General features: G+C 40.6%; 1 protein-coding gene across 3 annotated transcripts in view; it reads right to left on the bottom strand.

Moving 5' to 3' along the window:
• The window catches only part of HMGXB3 (HMG-box containing 3), a 60,746-nt gene that overhangs the window by 10,860 nt on the left and 24,247 nt on the right, over positions 1 to 25,639 (bottom strand). For 2 of the 3 annotated variants that reach the window (XM_019965225.2, XM_019965226.2), the window contains 5 exons: positions 24,306 to 24,404; positions 22,624 to 22,773; positions 17,333 to 17,634; positions 16,702 to 16,829; positions 837 to 968 (listed from right to left, as the gene is read on the bottom strand). In XM_019965225.2, coding sequence (XP_019820784.1) covers positions 837 to 968; positions 16,702 to 16,829; positions 17,333 to 17,634; positions 22,624 to 22,773; positions 24,306 to 24,404 — 811 coding nt within the window. The remainder of the gene's footprint in view (positions 1 to 836; positions 969 to 16,701; positions 16,830 to 17,332; positions 17,635 to 22,623; positions 22,774 to 24,305; positions 24,405 to 25,639) is intronic. The other variant, XM_019965224.2, reaches the window with a different exon arrangement.

The raw sequence follows: 25,639 nt of genomic DNA, 5'->3' as shown, positions 1-25,639 counted from the left end.
CTGTAAGAATGCTTCTCTCCTAAGAATATCTAAGAGGTGGTGTATTAACCACTGGAGTGTCAAGCACCTGGGCCTTTAGGTGTTCAGGTAGCAACTCAAAGGGCAATTGCCATCAGAGTACTGATGGGTATACCCAGCACCCACTGGGACCCAGACACTGTGCTGAAAGCTTTGAATACATTCTGTCATTTAACTTACATCTTTATGAACCAAGAGCAGTTATTATTTTCACTGTGTAACTTAAAAAAAACTGAGATATAAAGAATAACTCACTGAAATCCACATTGCCACTAAGTAGCAGAGGCCAGAGTCAAACACAGACCATCTGACCCTAGGACCTGTGCTCTACTCCATCTCACCTGATAGCAAGGAAGGGACAGGGGGCTGGATTCTATAGGAATGAATGGAGAAAGGTAAACAGAAAGAAATGAGGGAAGCAAGGGGAAAAATCATTTCTAATAATAAAGACTATGGTGCCCATGCTCAGGTCTCAGTGTCAGCTTTGGAAATGGGGGCAGATCTCCAGAAGCTGTGTATTCAGAGTGAACTTGATTAGCATATACTAAGGCCAAGTCTACCTATGACCAAAGAATGAGCTTCTATAAAGTCTATTCAGTCTTGTGCTGAAAGCTGCTGGACCCGTGGGAAGACTCATGTTTTCCAAAGTCAATTCAGCATTTGTAAAACTCAAGAGGAGGGCTATGTTAGGAAGTCAGTGTCTCCTTTTCAAAATATCAGACTCTCCTCCAGGTAATTTTTTCAACAAAAGTCCATCACTGAAAATTCCCAGGGAGTCTAGGACTAACCTTGGGAAAAGGGAGGAAGCCAACCTTTACCTGTCTGCTCCTGCACTGACTTCAGAAGAGTGCTGATGGACACTCTGGGGTCCTCTCCCAGCTTGATCTGGTTTCGGATTGCAAAAAGCAAGTCCAGGCTCACTAGCAGCTTATTTCCCACATTAAAGAGACCTGCAGATTAAAAAGTGGCAACAGAGAAATTCACTGTTAACAACATCCACAATGGCAAAAAACTGGAAACTAACTAGGTGCCCATCAATGGGGAACATTAAAAAAATAAACCACGGTACATTCATAAAATGCAAAACTAGAGGTGACCTGCCAAGTTGGTAACCTACAAGCAGCTGTGAAGGAAACTGTTTAACTGGATTCTATTGTACCCGGAGCACCACATGCACTTCGCAGCATGCAGGGGCTGCTCAGAAACACTGTTTGGAAGATGGCAGAGTAGAAAGACGTGGGCCCACCTCTTCTTATGAAGACACCAAAATCCCAACTGACTGCCAAAAAACCATCAACAAACAAACGCTGAAACCTACCAAAAAAGACATCCAACATCCAAAGACAAAGTAGAAGTCACAACAAGATGGGAGAGGGGAGCAATTACTATGAAATCAAATCCCAAACCCATCAGGAGGTCGACCCACAATGGAAAATAATTGTATCACAGAGGTTCTCCCACAGGAATGAAGTACTGAGCCCCACGTCAGGCTCTCCAGCCTGGCGGTCTGGCAATGAGAGGAGCAGCCCCAGGAGCACCTGGCTTTGAAGGTAGTGGGGATTGATGGCAGGGATTCCACAGCAGTGGGGGAAACAGAAACCATTCTTATAGGGCTCACACAAGGTCCTGTGTGCATTAGGACCAGGGGAAAAAGTAGTGACCTTGTAAGATACTAGAGGGGCTTCCCTGGTGCTCAGACAGTAAAGAATCTGACTGCAATGCTAGAGACCAGGGTTTGATCCCTGGGTCGGGAAGATACCCTGGAGAAGGGAATGGCTACCCACTCCAATATTCTTGCCTGACAAAATCCCATGGACAGAGCCACCTGGCGGTCCACAGTCAAGGCTGTGTATTGTTTCCCTGCTTATTTAACTTATATGCAGAGTGCATCATATGTATGTACTCTGCCCAGCCTGAAATGCCAGGCTGGATGAAGCACAAGCTGAAATCAAGATTGCCAGGAGAAATATCAATAACCTCAGATATGCAGATGATACCACTCTTATGGCAGAAAGCAAAGAGGAACTAAAGAGCCTCTTGATGAAACTGAAAGAGGAGAGTGAAAACGCTGGCTTAAAACTCAACATTCAAGATGAAGATCATGGCATCTGGTTCCATCAGTTCATGGCAAATAGATGGGGAAAAGCAAAAACAGCAACAGATTTCATTTTTGTGGACTGCAAAATCACTGTGGATGGTGATGGCAGGCACAAAATTAAAAGATGCTTGTTCCTTAGAAGAAAAGTGTCAAACCTAGACAGCATATTAAAAAGCAGATACATCACTTTGCCAACAAAGGTTCACATAGTCAAAGCTATGGTTTTTCCAATAGTCATGTATGGATGCAAGAGTTGGACTATAAAGAAAGCTGAGTGCTGAAGAATTGATACTTTTGAACTGTGGTGCTGGAGAAGACTCTTGAGAGAGTCCCCTGGACAGCAAGGAGATTGAACCAGTCAATCCTAAAGGAAATCAATCCTGATACTCACTGGAAAGACTAATGCTGAAGCTCTAATACTTTGGCCACCTGATGCAAAGAGCTGACACAACAGAAAAGACCCTTACGCTGGGAAAGATTGAAGGCAGGAGGAGAAGGGTGTGATAGAGGATGAGATGGATGGATGACATCACTGATTCAACGGACATGAGTTTGAGCAAACTCAGGGAGATAGTGAAGGACACAGAAGTCTGTGGTGCTGCATTTCATGGGGGTTGCAGAGAGTCGGACACAACTTAGCAACCAAACAACAACATGACCCAGCAGTCCCAGTCCTCAGCATATTGTTGTTATAGCGAAGAGGCTCTTTAGTTCCTCTTCACTTTCTGCCATAAGGGTGGTGTCATTTGCGTATCTGACATTATTGCTATTTTTCCCAGCAATCTTGATCCCAGCTTCTGATTCATCTGGCCCAGCATTTCACATAATATGCTCTGCATATAAGTTCAACAACAACAATATACCTAGGCATAACACTTGGAGAAAACCATGGTTCAAAAGGATACGTGCACTCCAAGGTTCACTGCAGCACTGTTTACAGCAGCCAAGACATGGAAGCAATCTAAATGTACATCAACAGATGAATGAATAAGATGTGGTACATATATATAATGTTCATTAAAAAGAACAAATGAGGACTTTCTTGGTGGTCCAGTGGTTGAGACTTCGTTTGTCAATACAGGAGACACAAGTTTAATCTCTGGTCTGAGAAGATTCCACATGCCACAGGGCAACTAAGCCCTCGTGCCACAACCACTGAAGCCTGCGTGCCCTAGAGACCATGCCCCGCAACAAGAGAAGCCACCATGATGAGATGCCCGAGCACAACAAAAAGTGGCACCACTCACTGCAACTAGAGAGAGCCCACATGCAGTAACGAAGACCCAGTGCAGCCAAAAACAAAAAACAAAATATGCCATTTGCAGCAACATGCATGGACCTGAAGATTATCATGTATGTGAAGTAAGCCAGACAAAAAAAGGTAAATATCAAGACATTGCTTATATGTGGAATTAAAAAAATGTTAAAAATGAACTTATTTATTAATACAAAAAAGAAAGAGAATCAGAGACTTAGAAAACAAACTTGTGGTTATTACCAAAGAGGAAAGGAGTGAGGGGAGGGATAAATAGGGAGTTTGGGATTGATATATATACACTACTATATTTAAAATACATAACCAGGGACTTCCCTGGTGGCCCAGTGGTTAAGAATCTGCCTTGCAATGCTGGGGCCATGAGTTCAAGCCCTGCTTGGGGAACTAAGATCCAACATGTCATGCAACAACTAAGCCCAAGTGCCACAACTACAGTCCATACGTCACAGTGAAAGATCCCACCCAGAACAATGACGATGCCACAGGCCACAAGTAAGACTCAACACAGCCAAGAAATAAACATTTTTGAAAAAATAAAATAGATAACCAATATGCACCTACTGACAGCACAGGGAACTCTGCTCAATATGCATGATAACCTAAATGGAAAAAGAACTGTACATGCCTATGCGTAACTGACTCACTCTGCTGTACACCCGGAACTAACACATTTTTAATGAACTATTTGTTGTTGTTTAGTTGCTGAGCCATGCCCAACTCTCCCGATCCACAGTCTGTAGCCCGCCAGGCTCCTCTGCCCATGGGATTTCCCAGGCAAGAATACTGGAGTGGGTTGCCATTTCCTTCTCCAGACAATCTTCCAGACCCAGGTATGGAACCTGTGCCTCCTGCATAGGCAAACTATATTCCAATATAAAATAAAAACTAAGAACAAACAAACAAGAAATCATTAAGAATAATAAAGTAAGTTTAAATGCTGTGACATGAAGTTTTCCACAATACACTGTTACATGAAAAGAACAACTAATAAAACACATATCACAGGTTTTTTTCCTTTTTAATAAAAAATGAAATATCGCCTTACCACCCAATTCAGTCCTTATCACCAAAAGGATTACCATTCCTCCACCTCTCACAGTTAGTTATACCATGAGGAAAGGCCAGGAGCACCCTTTCACCCAGGGATGTATAGGGAATATGAAAAAGGCTAATAACATCACCCCTATGTCAAATCCTGGGATCAAAGACCCAGAAAAATTTAAATGTAACTAATTTAAGATGAATAAGAGAGGGTGGTTTTACATGTGCACAAAATGAACAAAAGCAAATTGTGGCATACAATTCCCAATAACAAATGGTATAGAGGAGTGGGGAAGACCTTTTTAAACATGATACCAAAGGCTGAGACCACAAATTAGAGGGTCCAAGTTCTGATCACATAAAAACTTAAACAAGGGAAAAAAAAAAAACATTACACACACAAAAATCCAACTCTCATGTCCAAAAAAATCAAATTTAAAAGACAACTAATAAACTGATGACAAACTCCATCAACAAAACAACCCCAAAGAATGAAAATGTTTACAAAAGAAATTCATAAAAGAGATTGAAAAACACAGAAAACATATAATCTTCCCAGCTGTCAAAGAAATACAACAGGAGGACAGTGATCAAGATGGTGGAACAGCAGGGCATGGAGCTCACCTCCTCCTACAAATAATAAAAAATACATCTACAAATGGAACAATTCACGAAGAACATCTAAACACTGCAGATCGGAGACTTCCGAAAGGGCAAGAAAATCTCCATATAACCAGGGAAAAGGGGGGGGCGGGCGGTGGTGGAGGGCGGTGGTTGGGGAAAGGAGGGAAATCAGGATGTGACCAGTGTCCCAGGGAGGGAGGGAGATGTGAGAGGGGAAAGGTTCCTGCACCTTGTGAAGTCCCAGCACTGGTGGGGAAACCAGCCTGGAACCAGGAGGAGCTTAGATGCCTCAGGGGGAGGAGGGGGGAAGCACAGCAGTCAGTGTGAGGAAGGCAAATCGGAGACTGACTTTGCACAGGTGGTCAGTATGGCCTCCCTGTACTCTCCTGCCTGAGATGCTAATACACCTGTGCAGGCAGTGGGGGGTTGCTGAAGATCGAACTTCAGAGACCACATCTGGGAAGACGACTGGGGTTGGCTGCATGGAGACAGTCTGAAGGGGCTGGAGTATGGTAACTGACTGTGTACGTGAAAGAAGCCTGGGCCTCCCAGTGGGGCGAGAGACCACTGTTGGGGGTTACACAAAGAGAGGGGCAGGAGCACCACAGGGGAGCTTCTTTTCCCACACATGCTCTCAGACAACAGGACATTCTATACAAGCTCTAGGAGCCAGCATGAGCTGCCGCTGCCATCACAAGCTCCAGAGGTATGCAGGCCACCCCTACTGCTAAGACATGCATGAGCAGGCAGCAATCACTGCCCCCACTGGCATGTGGCCCCAGGAGCACACGTAGGCCACTATACCTTCATACTCCCTATCATAAGGATGACAGCCAGCATGGGCTAAGGAAAGAGGTAACAAGCATCCAAACTAAAAGCAACAAAAATATTAAACCCATACAGGCTTATACAAGGATGCTCCCACATGTAGTATTCCAAGACTATGGTAGATAATTGTTTCTCCTAAACTCATACAGTAAGAGAAATATAAGTAAAATGAACAAGCACAGGAACCATTCCCAGTTAAAAGACCAAGAGAATCCCCTTCAAGGAACAAACAACAAAAGATGCTTTCAATCTGAAATTAAATTCAAAAAAGAAGTAATAAAAATTCTGAAAGAATTAACAGAAAGACCATAGACAGAAACACAGATTACTGTAAAAAGGAGCTAGAAACTATAAGGAGTAGCCAAGAAAAGTTGGAAACTCATTTGCTGAGACAAAAGGTGAGCTAAAGGCAATGAACAGCAGAATGAATAATGCAGAAGAATGAGTAAGTGATCTGGAAGACAGAATAATGGAAATCATCCAGTCAGAACAGGAGACAGAAGGTGAAATAAATATATGAAAGCAATATATGAGACCTATGGGATAATCTAAAGCATGCTAATCTATGCCTAATAGGGATTCCAGAAGGAAAAAGATCAAAAATGTATTTGAATAAATTATGGTTAAAAACTTCCCAAACCTAAAGAAAGAAACAGACAACCAGATACAAGAAGCAGAAGGTCCCAAACAAGATGAACTGAAACACACCTATGCCAAGACAATAAAAATGGCAGGGAGGGAAGGGACACGGGCGTACCTATGGCTGATTCTTGTTGATGTTTGACAGAAAACAACAAAATTCTATAAAGCAATTATCTTTCAATTGAAAAAGTGGGGGGAAAAAAAAAAAAAAAAAAAAAGGCAAAGGTTAGTGGATTCTAAAGGCAGCAAGAAAGCAACCAAGTTAATCCCAATGGAATCCTCCCCATAAGGCTACTGGCAGGCTTCTTTAGAGGAACTCTGAAGGTCAGAAGGGAGTGGCAAGATACATGCAAAGCAACCTAGAATATAAAACCCAGCAACATTATATCTTAGAATATAAACAAGAAGACGTAAAATAAAATGTGGGGGAGAGGAGTAAAAACATTTAGATTCTCTCTTTTTTTAAAAGAATGTATTTGAGACAATATGACTATCAGTCTAAAGCAAGTAGATATAGGAAGGGGTTAATATACTTGAAAAACAGGGTGACCACAGATCAAAAGCATACAAAAGACTCACAAAAAACAGAGAACACAACCATAAGATAAAAGGAAATCATCAAGCCACAAAAAATAAGATAAAAAAGAACAAAGAAGAAACATAGAGCCAATAGGAAAACAGGGTTTAAAATGGCAATAAATACATATTTTATCAATAATTACCTTAAGTGTCAATGAACTAAATGCTTCAATCAAAACACAAAGTGGTAGACTGGATGAAAAAACAAGAGCCTACAACATACTGCCTATAAGACCCACTTTAGGGCAAAGCACATACACAGATTTAATGTTAAGGGATGGGAAAAGATATTTCATGCACACAGAAATGACAAGAAAGCAGGGAGTCGCATACTCCTACCAGATAAAACAGGCTTTGAAACAAAGGCCATAAAGAAAGCTAGACCTTATATAATGATAAAAAGGGTCATACAAGAAGAAGATATTACATCCATTAACATATAAGAACCCTCTAAAGGAGCATCTAATTACATAAAGCAAACATTAACAGACATAAAAGGAGAAACTTATAGGAATACAATAATAGCACAAAACTTTTAACACCTCATTCACATCAATGGACAGATCTTCTGGACAGAAAATCAGTAAGACAACAGAGATCCAAAATGATACAACAATTAAGACTCTATTCCAGGATATTACATTAAAAAAAAAAAAAAAACCAAGAATACACATTCTTCTTACGTGTACATGGAACATTCTCCAGGACTGACCACATACTAGGGCACAAAACAAACCTCAACAAATTTAAGAGTATAAAAATTACTTCAAACAATCTTCTCTTCTCTAATCTACAATAGAATGAAACTAGAAAGCAACCACAGGAAAACAAATGAGAAAAAAAATTACATGGAGAATGAAAGCATTTTATTAAAAACAATGGATCAATAAGTAAATCGAAAAGGGAAATTAAAAATACCTTGAGACAAGCAACAATGAAAACACAATCATAGAAAATCTATAGGATGGAGCAAAAAAAAGTTCTTAGAGCTAGGAAAGCTCACAGCTATATAGCCCTTCCTCAAAAAACAAGAAAAATCTCAAATAAGCAACCTAAATTAGCACCTAAAAGACTTAGAAAAAGAACAAGCAAAGCCTAAACTCAGCAGAAGGAAGGAAGTAATAAAAGATGAGAGAAGAAATAAAACAGAGATTAAATAATAGAATGAAATCAATAAAACCAAGTGCTGGTTCTTTGAAAGGGTAAACAAAGTTGCCAAACTTCTGGCCAGGCTCACCAAGAGAAAGAACCCAGATAACCAAAATAAGAAATGAAGAAGAAACAGCAACTGATACTGCTGAAATACAAAACCACAACAGAATCCTACAAACAATTATATACCAACAAATTCGACAAACTAGAAGCAATGAACAAATTTCTAGAAACACACAGCTCACCAAAACTGAATCAAGAAGAAATCCATAATTTGAACAGACTGATTACTAGAACTGAAATAGAATATGAAGGGAAAAAAACAAAACAAAAACAAAAAACTAACTACAAACTAAAGTCCAGGATCAGATGGCTCCACAGGCAAACAATACCAAACACATAAAGAAGAACTTTTACTGACCCTTCTCAAACTCTTCCAAAATACTGAAGCAGAGGCAACACTCCCAGAGATACTATATGAAGCCACCACCACCCTGATACCAAAACCAAACAAAGGTAACGCCAAAAACAGAAAACTGTCCATCGATATCCATGATGAATATAGATGCAACAATTCTCAACAAAAACACTACAAACCAAATCCAGCAATACATAAAAAAGATCATATACCATGACCAAGGGCGTTCATTCCAAATTCACAAGGATGGTTCAATATACACAAATCAATTAATATGCTACACAACATCAACAAAAGAGAAAAAACACATAATCACCTCAACGGATGCAGAAAACACACTTGATAAAATTCAACATCTATTCATGGTTTTTAAAAAAAGACTCTTAACAAAATGCATATAAAGGGAACATATCTTAACATAATAAAACCTATTACGATAAACCCACAAACAATATAATACCCAACAATGAAAAGCTGGAAGCCTTCCCACTAAAATGTGGAACAAGACAAAGAAGCCCACTCTCACCACTTCTATTCAACATAGTATTGAAGTCCTAGCCACAGCAATCAGACAAGAAAAAGGTATCCAAATTGGAAAGGAAGAGGTAAAACTGTCATCACTATATGCAGATGACACGATGCTATACATAGAAAACCCGGAAGACTCCACACAAAAACATTTAGAGTTGATAAATGAATTAAGCAAGGTAGGAGGATACAAGATTAACCCACAGAAATTGGTTGCAGTTCTTTACACTAACAGCGAAGTAGCAGACAGGTAATGTAAAAAAAATAATACCTTTAAAAACTGCACTCCCCAAAAAATAAATAAATAAAATACTTAAGAATACTTTCACCTAAGGAGGTGAAAGACTTTTACACTGAGAATTATAAAATACCAATAAAGGAAACTGAAAAGAAATGGAATGATATCCCATGCTCTTGGGTTGGGAGAATATTATTAAAATGGCAACTATCCAAAGGAATCTACATATTTAATGTGATCCCTATCAAATTACCCAGGATATTTTTCACTAGAACAAATAATCCTAAGATTTATATGGGACAATGAAAGACCTTGAGGGAAAATAACCAAGCAGGAGGCACAACCCTTTCAGACTTCAGACAATACCCCAAAGCTACAGTAATCAAAACCGTGGTATCGGTACAAAAATAGACATACAGATCAATGGAACAGAATAGAGAGCCCAGAAATAAACCCACACACCTATGGTCAAAGGAGGCAAGGATAAAATGGGAAAAATCTTCAGCCAAGTGGTGTTGGGAAAGTTGGACAGCTGCGTGTAAATCAATGAAGTTAGAACACACTCTCATACCATGCACAAAAATAAACTCAAAATGGCTTGCAGAATTAAATATAAGACATTGTAAAACTCCTAGAAGAGATCACAGGCAAAACATTCTCTGACAGAAATTGTACCAGAGTTTTCTTAGGTCAGTTGCCAGGGCAATAAAAATAAAAACAAAAGTAAACAAATGGGATTTAGTCAAATTTACAAGCTTTTGCACAGTAAAGGAAACTACAAACAAAAGGAAAAGACAACCTATGAAACGGGAGAAAATATCTGTGAATGATGTAACCAACAAGGGCTTACTCTCAAAGACATACAAACAGCTCATGTAGCTCAACAACAACAAACCACCCAACTGAAAAATAAGCAGAAGACCTAGACATTTACCAAAGGTGACATGCAGATGGCCAACAGATACATGAAAAGATACTCAACATCATTATTAGAGAAAAGCAAATCAAAACTACCAGGAGGTACCACATCAGTCAGAATGGCCATCATTAAAAAGTCTACAGACACAGAATGAAAGATCCAAAAAAAGAAAGAAAAAAAAAAAGGGTTATACACAGTAAAAGCTGGAGACAGTGTGGAGAAAAGGGAAACACTCCCTCCACTGGTGGAATGTAAACTGGTGTAGCCACTATGGAAAACTAAAAAACAGAACTGCCATATAAGCCAGCAATCCCACTCCTGGGCATGTATCCAGAGGAAAACACGGTGTGAAAGAATACACGTACCTGTGCAGCAGCACTGACAACAGCCAAGACATGAGAACAACCGAAACATCCAACAGAAGGATGGATACACACACACACTCACACACACACACACAGAATACTACTCAGCCATAAAAAAGAACAAAATAATGCCATTTGCAGCAATAAGGATGCGACAAGAGATCATCATACTAAGGGAAGTAGGTCAGAAAGAGAAAGCAAATACCACACGATATCACTTACATGTGTAACCTAAAACAGCACAAACGAACCTACGTACGAAACAGAAACAGCCTCAGACCGAGAGAACTCACTTGTGGGGGAGGGGGTTGGGGAGGGATGGACTGGGAATCTGGGGTTAGTAGATGCAAACTATTACATACAGACTGGATAAGTAACAAGGTCCTAAAGTACAGGAAACTAGATTCAATATCCTGGGATAAACCATAATGCAAAAGAATATAAAAAAGGATATATATATGTGTGTGTATAACTATGTCACTTTGCTGTAGAGCAGAAATTAACATTATAAATCACCTATGCTTTAGTAAAAAGTAAGATTAAAGAAAAGCAGTTTTATAACAGTTTCTATGTATCAAATTGACAAAACTGAAAAAATTACAACGATGCAGAAGGACTTCTAGTTCATGATGGCAGAGTAGAAGGGTGTGCGCTCATCTCCCGGAAGAACACCAGAACTGCAACCAGCTGATAAACCACCACTGACAGGAGGAAGCTGGAACCACCAAAATAAAGAAAAGACACGTCCAAAGACAATGAAGAAGCTGCAGTGAGATGGGAGGAGGGGTGCAAACACAATAAAATGCAATCCCATAGCTGCTTGGTGGGTGACCCACAAACTGGAGCACAATAATACCAAACGAAGTTCTCCCACTGTTGTAAAAGTTCTGAATTCCACGTCAGGCTTCCCAGCCTGGGGGTTTGAGAAAGGCCTGGGAACCCCCTGGCAATCTGGCCTTTAAGGCCAGCAGGATTTGATTATAGGACTTCCACAGGACTGGGGGAACCACAGACTCCAGTCTCGGAGGGCACAAACAAAATCTTGCCCACACCAAGACCCAGAGGAAAGGAATAGAGACCCAACAGAAGACTGAACGAAAACTACTTGCTAGAGTTGGAGGGTCTCCTGTGGAGGCATGGGTTGGCAGGGACTCAACACAGGGACAGGGGCACTGGCAACATCAGACCAAGAAGTTCCCCTTTGGCATAAACCCTCTTGAAGTTCACCATTAACCCTACCATAAAGCCTGCAGACCCCAGGGCTGGGTCAAACAACTACCAGGGAGGGAGTGCAACCCCACCCATCAGCAGATAATTAAAGCTTTACTGAGTACGGCCCTGCCCACCAGAGCAAGACCCAGTTTTTCCCATTGCCAGTCCCTCCCTTGAGGAAGTTTATACAAGCCTCTTAGCCTCATCCACCAGAAGGCAGATGGAAGAGTAAAAAGAAGCACAGTCCCACAGCAGCTAAAACAAAAACCATATTACAGAAAGTTAATCATAATAAAAAACAGAAAGTTATGTCCTAGATGAGGAGCTTCCCTTGAAGCTCAATCCATAAAGAATCTGCTGGCAATGCAGGAGACCCTGGTTCAATTCCTGGGTTGGGAAGATCCCCTGGATAAAGGCATGGCAACCCACTCCAGTATTCTTGCCTGGAGAATCCCTGGACAGAGGAGCCTGACAGCTACAGTCCATGAAGTCACGAGAGTCGGACATGACTTAGGGAGGCTTCCCTGGTGGCTCAGATAGTTAAAGAATCTGCCTGTAATGCAGGAGACCTGGGTTTGATCCCTGAGTTGGGAAGATAGATCCCCTGGAGAAGGGCATGGCAAACCACTCCAGTATTCTTGCCTGGAGAATCCGCATGGACAGAGAAGCCTGGTGGGCTACAGTCCACGGGGTCACAAAGACTTGGACACGACTGAGTGACTAAGTACATGTCCCAGATGAAGGGACAAGATAAAACTCCAGAAAAACAAGCGGAGATAGGCAACCTTTCAGAAAAAGAATTCAGAATAATGATAGTGAAAATGATCCAGGATCTTGGGAAAATAATGGAGAAGATGCAAGAAATGTTTACCAAAGGTCTAGAAGAACTAAAGAACAAACAGAGATGAATACATACACTAGAAGGAATCAATAGCAGAATAACTGAGGCAGAATAGATCAATGACCCAGAGGACAGAATGGTGGAAATCACTGCCACAGAACAGAATATAGAAAAAAAGAGTGAAAAGCAATGAAGACAGCCTTAGAGACTCTGGAACAACATTAAATGCACCAACATTCACATTATAGGGGTCCCCGAAGGAGAGAGAGAGAAAGGACCTGAGAAAATATTTGAAGAAATAACAGCTGAAAACTTCCCAAACATGGGAAAAGAAATAGTCAATCAATCAAGTCCAGGGCATGATAAACCCAAGAAGGAACAATCAAAATACATACTAATCAAACTGACAAAAGTTAAAGACAAACATAAAATATTAAAAGCGATAAAGGAAAAACGACAAATAACATACAAAGGAACTCCCATCAGGCTATCAGCTGATTTCTCAACAGAAACTCTACAAGCCAGAAGGGAATGGCATGATATATTTAAAGTGATGAAAAGGAAGAACCTACAACCAAGAATACTCTACCCAGCAAGACTCTCCTTCAGATTTGATGGAGAAATCAAAAGCTTTCCATACAAAGCAAAAGTTAAGAGAAGTCAGCACCACCAAACCAGTTTAGTTCAATCACTCAGTCGTGTCCTACTCTTTGCAACCCCATGGACTGCAGCACGCCAGGCTTCCCTGTCCATCACCAACTCCAGGAGCTTGCTCAAACTCACATCTATGGAGTCAGTGATGCCATCCAACCATCTTATCCTCTGTTGTCCCCTTCTCCTCCTGCCTTCAGTCTTTCTCATATGTATGCATAATGTATATATTTTAGAAAACTTATGAATTTTTGCCTAACTAAAAAATGTATGACATTTTGATTCCACTTGTTTGACTTACCATGAATAGAATGCTATATTTAATTTAAAAAAGTAAATGTGACAATGAAGGTTTACTTTATAGCACAGGGAACTATACTCAGTATCTTGTAATAACCTATAATGGAAAATAATTTCAAAAATATTATGTGTATATGTATAACTGAATCACCTCGCTGTGTACCTGAAACACTGTAAGTCAACTATATTTCAATAAAATACATATTTAAGTAAAAAACATGCCAGGAAAGAAATTATAATGCTAATCTACTAAAGTTCTTAAAGTTAATGAGTGAGTTTTACAAGGTCATTGAATACAGTTCAATAGATAAAACCCGATTATGTTTTTATACTAGCACCAAACAGTTAGAAATTGAACCATGTCATTTAACACTGAACAAAATTAAATGCCTAGGTATAAATCTAACAAAATACCTGCAGGACCTATATGCTAAAAACAATGAAACACTGATAAAAAAAAAAAAAAAGAAAACCTAATCAAATAGAAAAATAGACTATATCATGTATTAGAAAGACTCAATATTTTTAAGCATGTCAAACTTCTGCAAGCTGGTCTACAAATTTAACACAATTCCAATTAGAATTCTAGCAGGATTCTGTAAATACTAGCAAGCTGATTCTAAAATTCATATGGGAATGCAAAGAAACAAAAAGAGTTAAAACAATTCAGGAAGAACAAGGTTGGAGAATTTATACTACCCAAACGATAAGAGCTCCTAAAAAGCAACAGTATTCAAGACACCTGATACTGGCAAAAGAATAGACAATATAACCAATGAAACAGTGCAGAAATAGACCTACATATACATGACTAATTGTTTTTCAATTAAGTAGCAGAGGCAATTCAAAGCAGAAAGGACTACTTTTTAACAAATAGTGGAATAAATGGATGTCCACATGGAAAAAAAAAACCTCAATCTGGACCTCAAACCTTACATATAAATGAATTCACAATGGGTTACAGACAAATAAAAACCATAAATTATAAAGCTTTTAGCAGAAAACATAGGAAAATATTTATGATCGTCACCTAGATAAAGACAGCAATAACATCAACACAATTGCTAAAACAAAATTTGATGAATTGGTCTTTATCATACTTGAAAATTTTTGCTCTGTCGAAGATTCTGTTAGGAGAATGAGAATATAAGACACAAACCATAATAAAATATCTGCAAATCACTTATCTGACAAAGGATGAACATTCAAAACTCAACAGCAAGAAAACCACCCAGTTCAATGGGCCAAAGATAGAATGGGTACTTCACCAAAGACATACAGATGACAAATAAACCCACAAAAAGATGCTCAACTTCATTAGTCTTAAATTGAGACCACGTTAAGTTATTACTACACACACCTATTAGAATGGCTGAAACACACACACACAAAATAGATAATACCAAGTGCTGACATATGAAGCAAACTGGAATTCTCACCCATCATTAGAGGGAACACAAAATGGCACAAAATAGGTGATCAGTTTGGTGATTTCTCATAAAACTAAACATACATTTACCACATGGCCCAGCAATGTGACTCCTAGGGTATTTACCCAAAATAAAATGAAAATTTACGTTTACACAAAACTCTATACATGATTGTTTACAGTTATGAATACAACTGTCAAAATTGGTAAAAATCCAAACATTCCTCAAGGAATGAACAGACAATCAAGTGTGGTGTTCCACACAATGCAAAACTATTCAACAATAAAAGGGAAAATCTGATACACAGAACCAGATAGATGAACTTCAAAGACATATATATATAGTAAAAGAAGCCAGATTCACAACTATTCACTATAGATTTATATGACGTTCTGGAAAGATAGAAATATATGGAATGAAGAAACTATCAAACGGTTGCCAGAGGTTAGGGGTGAGGGGTTATTAAAAGAGAATGGGGTTATTAAAAGGGACATTAAAAGAGAATGCTTTGGGGATGATGAAACTGTTCTCTATACTGATTGTGGTGACAGTTACAAAACTCAGTGCATTTGTCAGAACTCACAACTGCACAGTAACAAAGTCTGCTGCATGCACATATAGAACATAAGGTTATACATTAAAAAGAGAGACCCAGGTGCTGCAGGCTGAGACAGAGCAGGGAAACGGCACTCTCACTAGTTGCTGAAGGAGTACAAGCTCGGTCTGGCAATACAAGACATTAAAAGTATGAACTCAAAATAAGGCACCTTAAGGTTCTGAATACAAGGAGAATAAGAAATACTCCCTAATCTTCAGCACTCAATTCTACATATAAAACTCAGGATTCAAATTCTCAAAATGGTTGGTACATGGTCAGTGTTCAATGAACGACGCTGATGAATAGAAGAAAAGGCTGAATATACAGCAATTCCACTTTGGGGCATTTGCCCAAAGGAAATAATTAAGGCTGTACACAAAGACTTAATTATAAAGAGAACTCTTAAAATGGAACACAGTCATATATTTCTCCTTAAAAATGGTGATGCATTTTGCCGCTTGCCAGCATAAGAGAATACCCATGATATATTGCTAAATTTAAAAACACTCCAAAACAACATCCAGCACAATCCCATTTTTGTTCAATAAAAAACTACTAAACCTATAAATTCTACACCTTCTTTTATTCTGTAGGCATGAAAAACACATCTGAAAGACTACAGAATACAATGTTGAATATTAATCTCATAGCAGTAGGATTACTACTGATTTTTAGTTTTTTATTTTTACTTGTCAGCATTTTGTTTTTTCCACAACGAAGATCTGTTATTTTTAAATTAACTTTGTTTAAAGAGCCCTAATAAGAGAGCCCTAACACTTCAGAGATAAATATAATCTTCTGGGGCTGGGCTATCCAGGAAGAAAGATATCCCTTCCTCAGAAGCCTCATCTGAGAGAAAATCCAATGCTCACAGGACCAGAAGTCTGACCCCCAGAGGCTGTTCTCAAACATGTCCTTTGAGGGTAAAAAGGCTGGCACCCACCTGTATAGATGTCCATGAAGCTGTGCAGGGCCAGACAATGCGGATTCAGACACATCTTCACCTGAGCAGTCACGACCTGCAGCCAACTGGCTGTCAGCAGCCAGCACTCCTGGGGCCCTGCCAGAGAGCTAGTACCAAGAATATTTGGAAAAAAAAAAAGAAGGAAAAGCAACTTCTTAATGCAGTTACTAGGCTCAGGGATCAACAGCAAACTCAAGACTTTAAATGTAGTAGGAAATGAAGGTGCTGCACCTTGTGCTCCAGGGATTTTCTTAGGTGGACGCTCCCCCTTTGTTGGAATTGGGCTTATGGAATCACCCCTAAAGTTAACCTAATTCTGAACTTATTATCTAATTTAACCAACCCTAATAAACTCTGAAATCCAAGCAGTCCAGAAGAAAACTAAATCCTAAGTTGGGGACAGTATCATTTCAATAGAAATAATATATAATCACTATTATTATTATAATTTTATTTTATTTTTGGTGATTGCAAAAGTAAAGGAAACCTAAGAAAAGCTGAAAAGAACATCTGCCAAGGTTATAGCCTTAACGGTATTTGAAGAAAGGGGTGATACAGGTTAAGTAAGATGGGGCAACTAGGGGAGGGTAAATCTGAAAGTGGTGCTTACTTTTGTCCCCCTTTGAATAATGGGCTGCTACAGAGAAGGCACTGCGTGGATGGAGACTCGTAGTAATTCGACCAAGAGGTTTGCTCGATGGTGACCGTCTCCTCACTCACGTTGGACAGGACGAGCCGAGAGCTATTGAGTTCATGAATCAAAGAGAAGACTTCAGCCAGCTCTGACTCATTCTCAGGGATCTGCAGGACTTTGCGCAGCAGCTGCAGTGTTGATTGGCGCTGGATCTCCCTCTGGGCTGCGCTCAGGGGCTCTGTGGCACTTAACACATCCGGGAGTGGTGAGCTTGCCTCCTGGAAGAGAGCAGATCTGTCACGAAACACCATCGAGGGCACAAAAGAGGCGGCCATGGGCTAAAACCACGAGAGGGCGTGCGTGGCAAAGGGAAAGGCCTACGACTGACGTGGGAAACCTAGGTCCCTAGCCACTCAGCTAGTAACTCGCTGCGTGACTCACAGCAGGAGTTTTCTCTCTCTGGCACTATTTCTCTACCAGTAAAATAAGAGGATTATATACCCCTCTTGGTAATAGTTTCAAGATTCTGCTCCCATGCACTGGCTGTGAGGTTTGGAGGATAACAGACCAGGGGTTCAATTCTGGATATGCCACTGAAGAGCTGTAAATGGGTAACCCCCCGCAATACCTCCAAAAATGAAGGATCAAAATACTAATAATCTCCTAGAGTTGTTGCAGAGTAAATGAGATAGTGCAAGTAAAGCACTCAGCATTCAACAAAAACTCTCTGAATGGTAGTTTTGATGTGTGAACAGGCACCTGTAGAGCTTAAAGCATTTATTTTTAACACCGTGTGGCTTCTGAGTACAAGGGAACTTTATACACCAGTCAGAGGCTTCCAGGAAACAAGGTTCTGAAACTCTCTCTGAAACAGGTCCTTCTTGTACCAGTCCCTTTTCAATGGAGGTCCTTCCCTGATCTGTGCAAATGCAGCATCAATCACTCCTCCTTCACGCTCCTGTAGTCCACTCCTTGACTGCATATTTCACTTTCTCACAGGTGGTAAGCCATTGTTCTCTCCCCTGCTTATTTACCAAATTTCTAATACCACCCCTGAGAGCACACAAAAGATGCTAACTCATATTTGCTGGACATATTATATGTTGTTTACAGAGGTTAATTGCGTAACAAAACTTATTAACTCAGTATACCTGTGACAACTCTTGTCTTGCTATCTGTAATAGTTTGGTTACCTATCTTTCCCCCCAAGCTAGACTGTAAGCTCCTAAGGGGAAGTGGGCATGTTTTATTCATGTCTGTATCCCCAAAAGCTGACCCGTAACAGGCTTTCAATACATGCTTGCTGAAAAAATGAATTTGAATGAATGGCTGTAGAAGAGCTGAGGGACACTAGAATGAGTTGCCCCAGACGCTGTGTGTTCTTTCTCATTTATGACTTATGCTGAACCATGGGTCAGAAGATCGGTTGGAAAGCATACTATCCTTTGCCTCTGAAACACAGATGAAAGATGGAAAGGAAAGAAGATCATTCCAGCCCATAGATACTGCAGTCTTAATCACAGCCACTGGCGACAAACTGCATGGGAAATGTATGCTCACCGGGGGCTCCGAAGAGAAGGCTCATAAACTTAAAGGTCCTTGGATTTCTGAACAGTGTGTTGTAGAAAACAATTGTTTTCTTGTTTCTCTAAAATTTAGAGAATTAGAATGTGAATGAATGTATGAAGATGAGGGTCATGGGGGTAGGCAGCTACCAACTAACCAAAGAAAAAAAGAATATAAAAAAGAGTGGGACTTGAAATCAATTGTCAAAAGGTCCCCAGATAATTCCTGTCTGACTAAGAAAAGTTAAGTCACTTCACCAGTAGAGACCAACATCCATTTTCATAATGCAAGCCACATCGACAGCTACAATGAAATAGGAAAAAGGAGTTCAGAGCATCTACCTACACAGGACTCAATTCCATTCCATAATCACTGACACATTATATATGCAAGCTCCAGCATTAGAAATATGGGGGCTGGCAATTCCCTGGGACCAGCGGTTCACTGCCAAGGGCCTGGGTTCAATCTCTGGTAGGAGAACTAAGATCCCACAAGCCACGTGGCCAGAAAGAAAAAGGAGTATGGGCCAACAGATTACACTTGGCTGACAAGTGATTGTGGTCTTACAGGGAACTAAGAGGGTGTCAAGACAGGGTGTCGTCAACATTTTCTATTTGTTTCCTTAGAATCTTTTTTTGTTTTAAACTTTTTATTTTGTACTGGGGTGCAGTCGATTAACAATGCTGTAATAGTTTCAGGTGAACAGGGAAGAATCTTTATATCCACAGTTTTACAGAGTTCTAAGCAAAGTACTGATGTTGAAGCTGAAACTCCAATACTTTGGCAAAGAACTGACTCATTTGAAAAACCCTGATGCTGGTAAAGATTGAGGGCAGGAGGAGAAGGGGATGACAGAGGATGAGATGGTTGGATGGCATCACTGACTCAATGAACATGAGTTTAGGTAAACTCCGGAAGTTGGTGATGGACAGGGAGGCCTGGTGTGCTGCAGTCCATGGGGGTCACAAAGAGTCGGACATGACTGAGCAACTGAACTGAACTGAAGCAAAGTACCCAGAACATCTAAATTTTTTCATTTATTAGATCATAAATTATTTCCATTTTGTACACTAATCTTAATCTTTTTATGCATTAATAATTTAGTATTCATTAGTAATTAATAATTATTGTTCTGTCACTAAGTCATGTCTGACTCTTTGCAACCTCATGAACTGCAGCACACCAGGCTTCCTGTCCTTCAGTATTTCCCTGAGTTTGCTCAAACTCCTCTCCATTAAGTCAGTGAGGCCATCCAACCATCTCATCCCTTGTCACCCCCTTCTATTCTTGCCCTCAGTCTTTTCCAGCATCAGGGTCTTTTCCAATGAGTTAGCTTTTCACATCAGGTGGCCAAAGTACTGGAGCTTCAATACCAATGAAAATTCAGTGTTGATTTCCTTTAGGATTGACTGGTTTGATCTCCTTGCAGTCCAAGGAACTCTTAAGAGTCTTCTCCAGCACCACAGTTCAAAAGCATCAATTCTTCAGCAATCAGTGTTCTTTATAGTCCAACTGTCACATCTAAACACGACTACTGGAAAAACCACAGCTTTGACTAACAAAGGTCTGCCAATAGACCTCTGGTGGCAAAGTGATGTCTCTGCTTTTTAATACACTGTTTAGATTTGTCACAACTCTTCTTCCAAGAAGCAAGCCATCTTTTAATTGTGTGGCTGCAGTCACCATCCGCAGTGATTTTGGAGCCCCAGAAAATGACATCTGATATTGTTTGTGCGTTTTCCCCATCTATTTGCCATGAAGTGATAGCACTGGATGCCATTATAATTTATTTCAATGGTAGACAGGTTATTTCTAATTTTATCTGTTGTAATCACAGAATGTGTGATGTTCCAGACGGGCTTTATTTCAGATATTTTGTTTAATTCTGGGAATATGTATTCTTGTATTTGTCAAAAGTATCTGTTCTGAATTTGAGTCCCAACACTTATCAAGAACCATGTAGATGTGTGTTTGTATGTGAGCACCGAAAATTTTACTCTGGAAACTGACTTAAGGAAATAGTTCAAACAAACAAAAAGTTAATCTGGGGTATAAAATTTTAGATCTAAATCAATTTTCTTTATATTGCACTGGAATTATCCCTGTTTACTAAATAACATTCACTTTCTTGGAAAAAAAAGACATGGTGTGGTCAATGTGCTGTGAAGAGGAGCACATCAACCACATGGAGAAACCAGAGGAAAAGCTCACTGCCAGCAGAGGGCATCCTGTGTAACAGAACGTGACGGGAGGCATGGACGCATTCTACAAGAAGTTCTGAGACTCCTCGAAGCTCAACTTGAGTTTTCTCTAGCGCTCATGGCCCCAAGAATAGAACACCCAGATCTAATCCACCTTGCCTGCTTTGTTTTACTGATGGGGAAACTAAAATTCAGGATAGGGAAAGCAAGCAACTTAGGGTCATTTCCAGGCAGGTCTCTCAATTCCTATTCTCAGTGTTTTTTCCTTTTAGTTCCACTTCTCTTTCTCACAATAACCTCAGAATACTACCTCAAGCACAGAAACAGACCTGAAGATTAGGGGGCGAGATTCACTGCCAGAAAGCCCCCTCCCATCCATACACACAGAAAACTTAGCTTGAAGAAGTCGTCCCTAACCTCTCTAGTTGTGTCCGCTCCCAAACCCCCTGACCTCCTGACACAACCTTCTGGGCCTCTCCATGGCTCAGGACATTCAGTATGTCCCCTGCCTGCAAAACAAACTGCCTAGTCTAGCATTAAAGACCTTCCACGATACATGGTCCCAATCTTTTAAGACTTCTTTTCCATGCTCCTCCCTATACACTCTCTCCTCTAACCCAGTGGAGCATCAGACTGCCTACCTCGTCATCTCTACTCATGCCCATCCTTGAGTATACTGCACACCTTTCCCTTCCACCCACATCCTGCACATCTTGTGAGGTGTGGGCTAGATCTAGAGTGGCCAGGCTCCGTCTTGGATCCTGACCTGTTCTGCGAGCCATCCTCTTTCTCTCCAAAGCATATGAGTTGAGATCTCTCTTTTTATGTTCATCCCAGTCATTCTTTTCACTGCCTTAGGTAGGTACTCTTTCTGTTCACTTAAAAAAAATTCCTATGTGGAAATTCAGAGGTCCCCTGAAACTGCCTTGTTCTAGTAAACAAACAAATAACAAAAACAAGCCCTAAGGAGCCAAGTGGAATGTGTTTTACTATCCAGCAGTCTGGTCCCACTTCAGGGAACAGGCCTGCCAAGACTGCTAGAAGTAAAGCGCTGTGGTTGGCCAAATGCTCTGCAAGGAACCTGAGTAGCAGCAATCTCATCTACAAAGTCCTGAGGCTGGCACTCTGTATTTAGCAAAATTCTATTTACAGGTCCTTCAACAACCTCAAAGCTAAAACAATGTAACCTTTCCAACCCTTTCTACTTCAGGATCCTCACTAAGGCCTGTGTTGGCTATTTTTTTCTCCTGTGAATAAACTCTTGGTCCACTGAGCTAGAAGATTCTCGGAGATCAAGGTATCTGATAAACTCCCTTATCTTAGCGAAGAGGATAAGGAAGCCCACAAAGAAGGCACTTGCCAGGTTCAGAACCTAGAACCTGGCTCCAGTTCTGGTGCTAACTACAATATGTACCAAGAAATCCTTTTATTTCTCCTAAAGCTGAACTGCTAACAGAGCCCTGTCCAAGATTGGAGGGTGTGTTTCGGGAAGGAACTCACGAGAACCTTGGTGGTTTTCTCAGTCCGGTCTTTGGCAAGGTTAAAACCACAGCTGGGACAAATCCGAGGTTTATGCCGGTTGGTGTAGACATAGCTACAAGAGGGATTCTTGCACTTTCCCCGACCTCGTGATGTAGCCAGGCCCAAATCCTAAAAAATAAGACCATATTTCAATTCTATAAGTCAATTTACACCTGTGCACAGCCAAGAATCAGGATGACCTGCAACTGGTAAAACAGAGGAGGAGTGACAATTACGAACCCAGATTCAGACCAGCTCTCAAAGAGCCTTGAAACAAGATACTTTTTCTGTGGTTATCGCCTGAACAGTTCTGGCAAGTCCTCCTATCTGTGAAACAAAGATGAATCTCAAAGGTCAGACATTCAAATGCCTTCAGGGTCCAGGCAATCAGCAGTGAAGCAGGTCTGTTCTAACAGAATGCCAGGGCGACCAAAGACTTCAAGCTCCGTCTGAAGAAATATTGTGACCTGTGGCCTCTACAAGCTCACAGCTCTGGCACTGAGGCTCTTAAAACAAGCTGCAGTCTAATCAGCCCAAGAGAGGGTCCTGGGCAGTCCCCACCAAATGGTGCCCCAGTGGCCTCCCATAGCCACAGGGAAGAGACAGTGAAGGGATGGACAGCACAAAGAAGGGAGTGGCTGGGCCTTTGGAAAATGAAGCCTAAGCAGCTCTCCAGGATAAGAGAGCCCTCTTCCCAAGACAGGGCCAGAAAAGGCGATGACCCACCATACTATGTTGTCTTGTTCCTACTGAATGCACAGCACAGGGCACGGCACAAAGAATGTGCTCAAAAGAAATTTCTGAATTTTTAAAAATCTTGAATTTAAAAAAATCTAGCTGCTTTCTCAAAATCTGTGCATCTCACTCATCCAGGGAAACTGCCAAAGGTTACCTGGCTGGTTTGGTACCTTAAGGATCAACAAAATTAGAGAGTATTAAGCAAGAGAAGCCCCAAAACATGCTTTCTAAGCCAACAGAGTATTTTACAGACAGTGAAAACTGAGGACCAGAGACGGAAAGAGCCTCAAGGTCAGATGGCATGCCAGCAATAGAGCCAGAACCACTTTTGGACTAGGTCTTTCCACATCTAGTGTTTATTTCACTGCTCCAGGCTGCTTAACCTGCAAAAGAATGACCCCAGAGCCACACATTTGTTTTTGGGGATGTTAATATGTTATGTTAAAAATAAAAATGGGGGAGGGAAAACCTTGGTGGGAAACACCAGATTGAACAAAATAAGTTGCATTTACTAAAGCACTTCTCAAACCCTATCAGGTACTAGCACTGAATGTGACTGTTTTAGGTAGAAAAAAATACATTTCTCAAACTTACATGCAGAGCACTAAAAGATCTAAAGACGGCTGAATGCTGAAGCTGGACTGAATTCTCAGTGACTTTCCAAGAGAACTCCTCTCAAGAAAAATACCTTGGTCAGCTGGCCTATACTTTACGGATCTCACTTGGGAAAAACAAGAAACCTAGCTGATTCACTCAGTAACTACCATGATTTGTTCCACTGACAAGATGTTTAGAATCAATGATCGAGCCCTCACCCTACTCTCACTCCCAAGTACCACTCCCCGCCCCCCCCAGACTCCTACTCACCCTCCACCACACAACCAAACCACCCCTGTGTCCACCCATCCCTCAGTTCCCCTTACCAGGGTGACAGTGCAGCTGTACTTATATGGAGGAAACATATCGGGCTTGACCTCCACAACTTTCACCTGAGATGTCCTGTTGGTTTGGCCATTTGATAGCTGCAGATCAAAACAAATTACTTAGTGCTTCTGAACCTCAGTCAAGCTCCTGAGGTCCTATGTACTGAAACAGCTTGAGGAAACAGTTGCCCAGGAAGTTGTAGAGCTACGCTCCAAATGAGCCCTCTGGGATGCTAGTCAGCAGTCACCAGCCCACCAAAGATTGAGTGTCACTTTCAACTCCAGGGGTTGCCACATTCCTTTGCACAGCTTCTAACACTGCATATTGGTAACACTATAAATCAGATTTACAACTACTACAAAGTGAGAAAAGCATATAATTGCTCTATACACAAATATGTGGTTGAATTATGCTGACATAAAGAAGTGTGTGGAATTCCTTGGCAGTCCAATGGTTAGGACTCTGCACTTCCACAGTCAGGGGCCTGTGTCTGATCCTTGATTAGGGAACTAAGATCCCATTTTGGCCATGCCAAAAAAAAAAAGTCTGAAAGATTATTCACTAAAATGTCACAGGTTGAGGGGAAGATAATGGTTGTTTCCCATTTTACCAGTAGCTATAAATTTTTCAAATGTTCTACACAAAATGCAAAAATGATAAAGAAAGCATTCTAAGTTAAAAATAACTATTCTGTAATAATTTAATTTTCAGAATATAAGATCTCATGTCACTTAACTGGTTTAAGACTAGTAGCAAGAGCATTTATGGCTTTTTACAAATACTGAATTTGCAAATTAAAAGGAAACTACAAAGACTGGCAATTTATACACATAAAGGGGTTCTAAGGCCTGGAGATCTAGGAAGTAGCCGAAGCAGACTCATTACCAGCCTTCTATACTCAAAGACCACACATGCACCCAGAGGCGTCACCACTACTGGGTGAAAAAGATCAACCTTCAAATGAGAAGCCGGCTGATACCCTCGTCGGGACCGATTTACAACTATCACATAAAAGCAGTTACCTGACAGCACAGGGCAAGGGACAAGGCAGACTGATGTTCCTATTCCAATTTGGTCCGTTTTGGGGTTTTCAATTTCAAACTGAGGGGTCAGGAAATTAATTTAATGGGCTGAAATCAGGACTTTGAAAAACAAATGGAAAAATGACTGCATTTAATATGGGCATAGCTTCATTAAGCTTTTAATGTGTAGCTGTATGTATGTCTACTGATGTAGAAATGTGTTTATTACTGATAGGCATGCTCAGAAAACTGCTGATTTAAGGAACTTTGGTCATATTCAAGTCACATATGGCAAAGAGAACTACAACAAA

This window comes from Bos indicus, chromosome 7 (genome assembly GCF_029378745.1).
Source record: "Bos indicus isolate NIAB-ARS_2022 breed Sahiwal x Tharparkar chromosome 7, NIAB-ARS_B.indTharparkar_mat_pri_1.0, whole genome shotgun sequence".
NCBI lineage: Eukaryota > Metazoa > Chordata > Mammalia > Artiodactyla > Bovidae > Bos > Bos indicus.
This window is presented reverse-complemented; position numbering and strand designations above follow the sequence as displayed.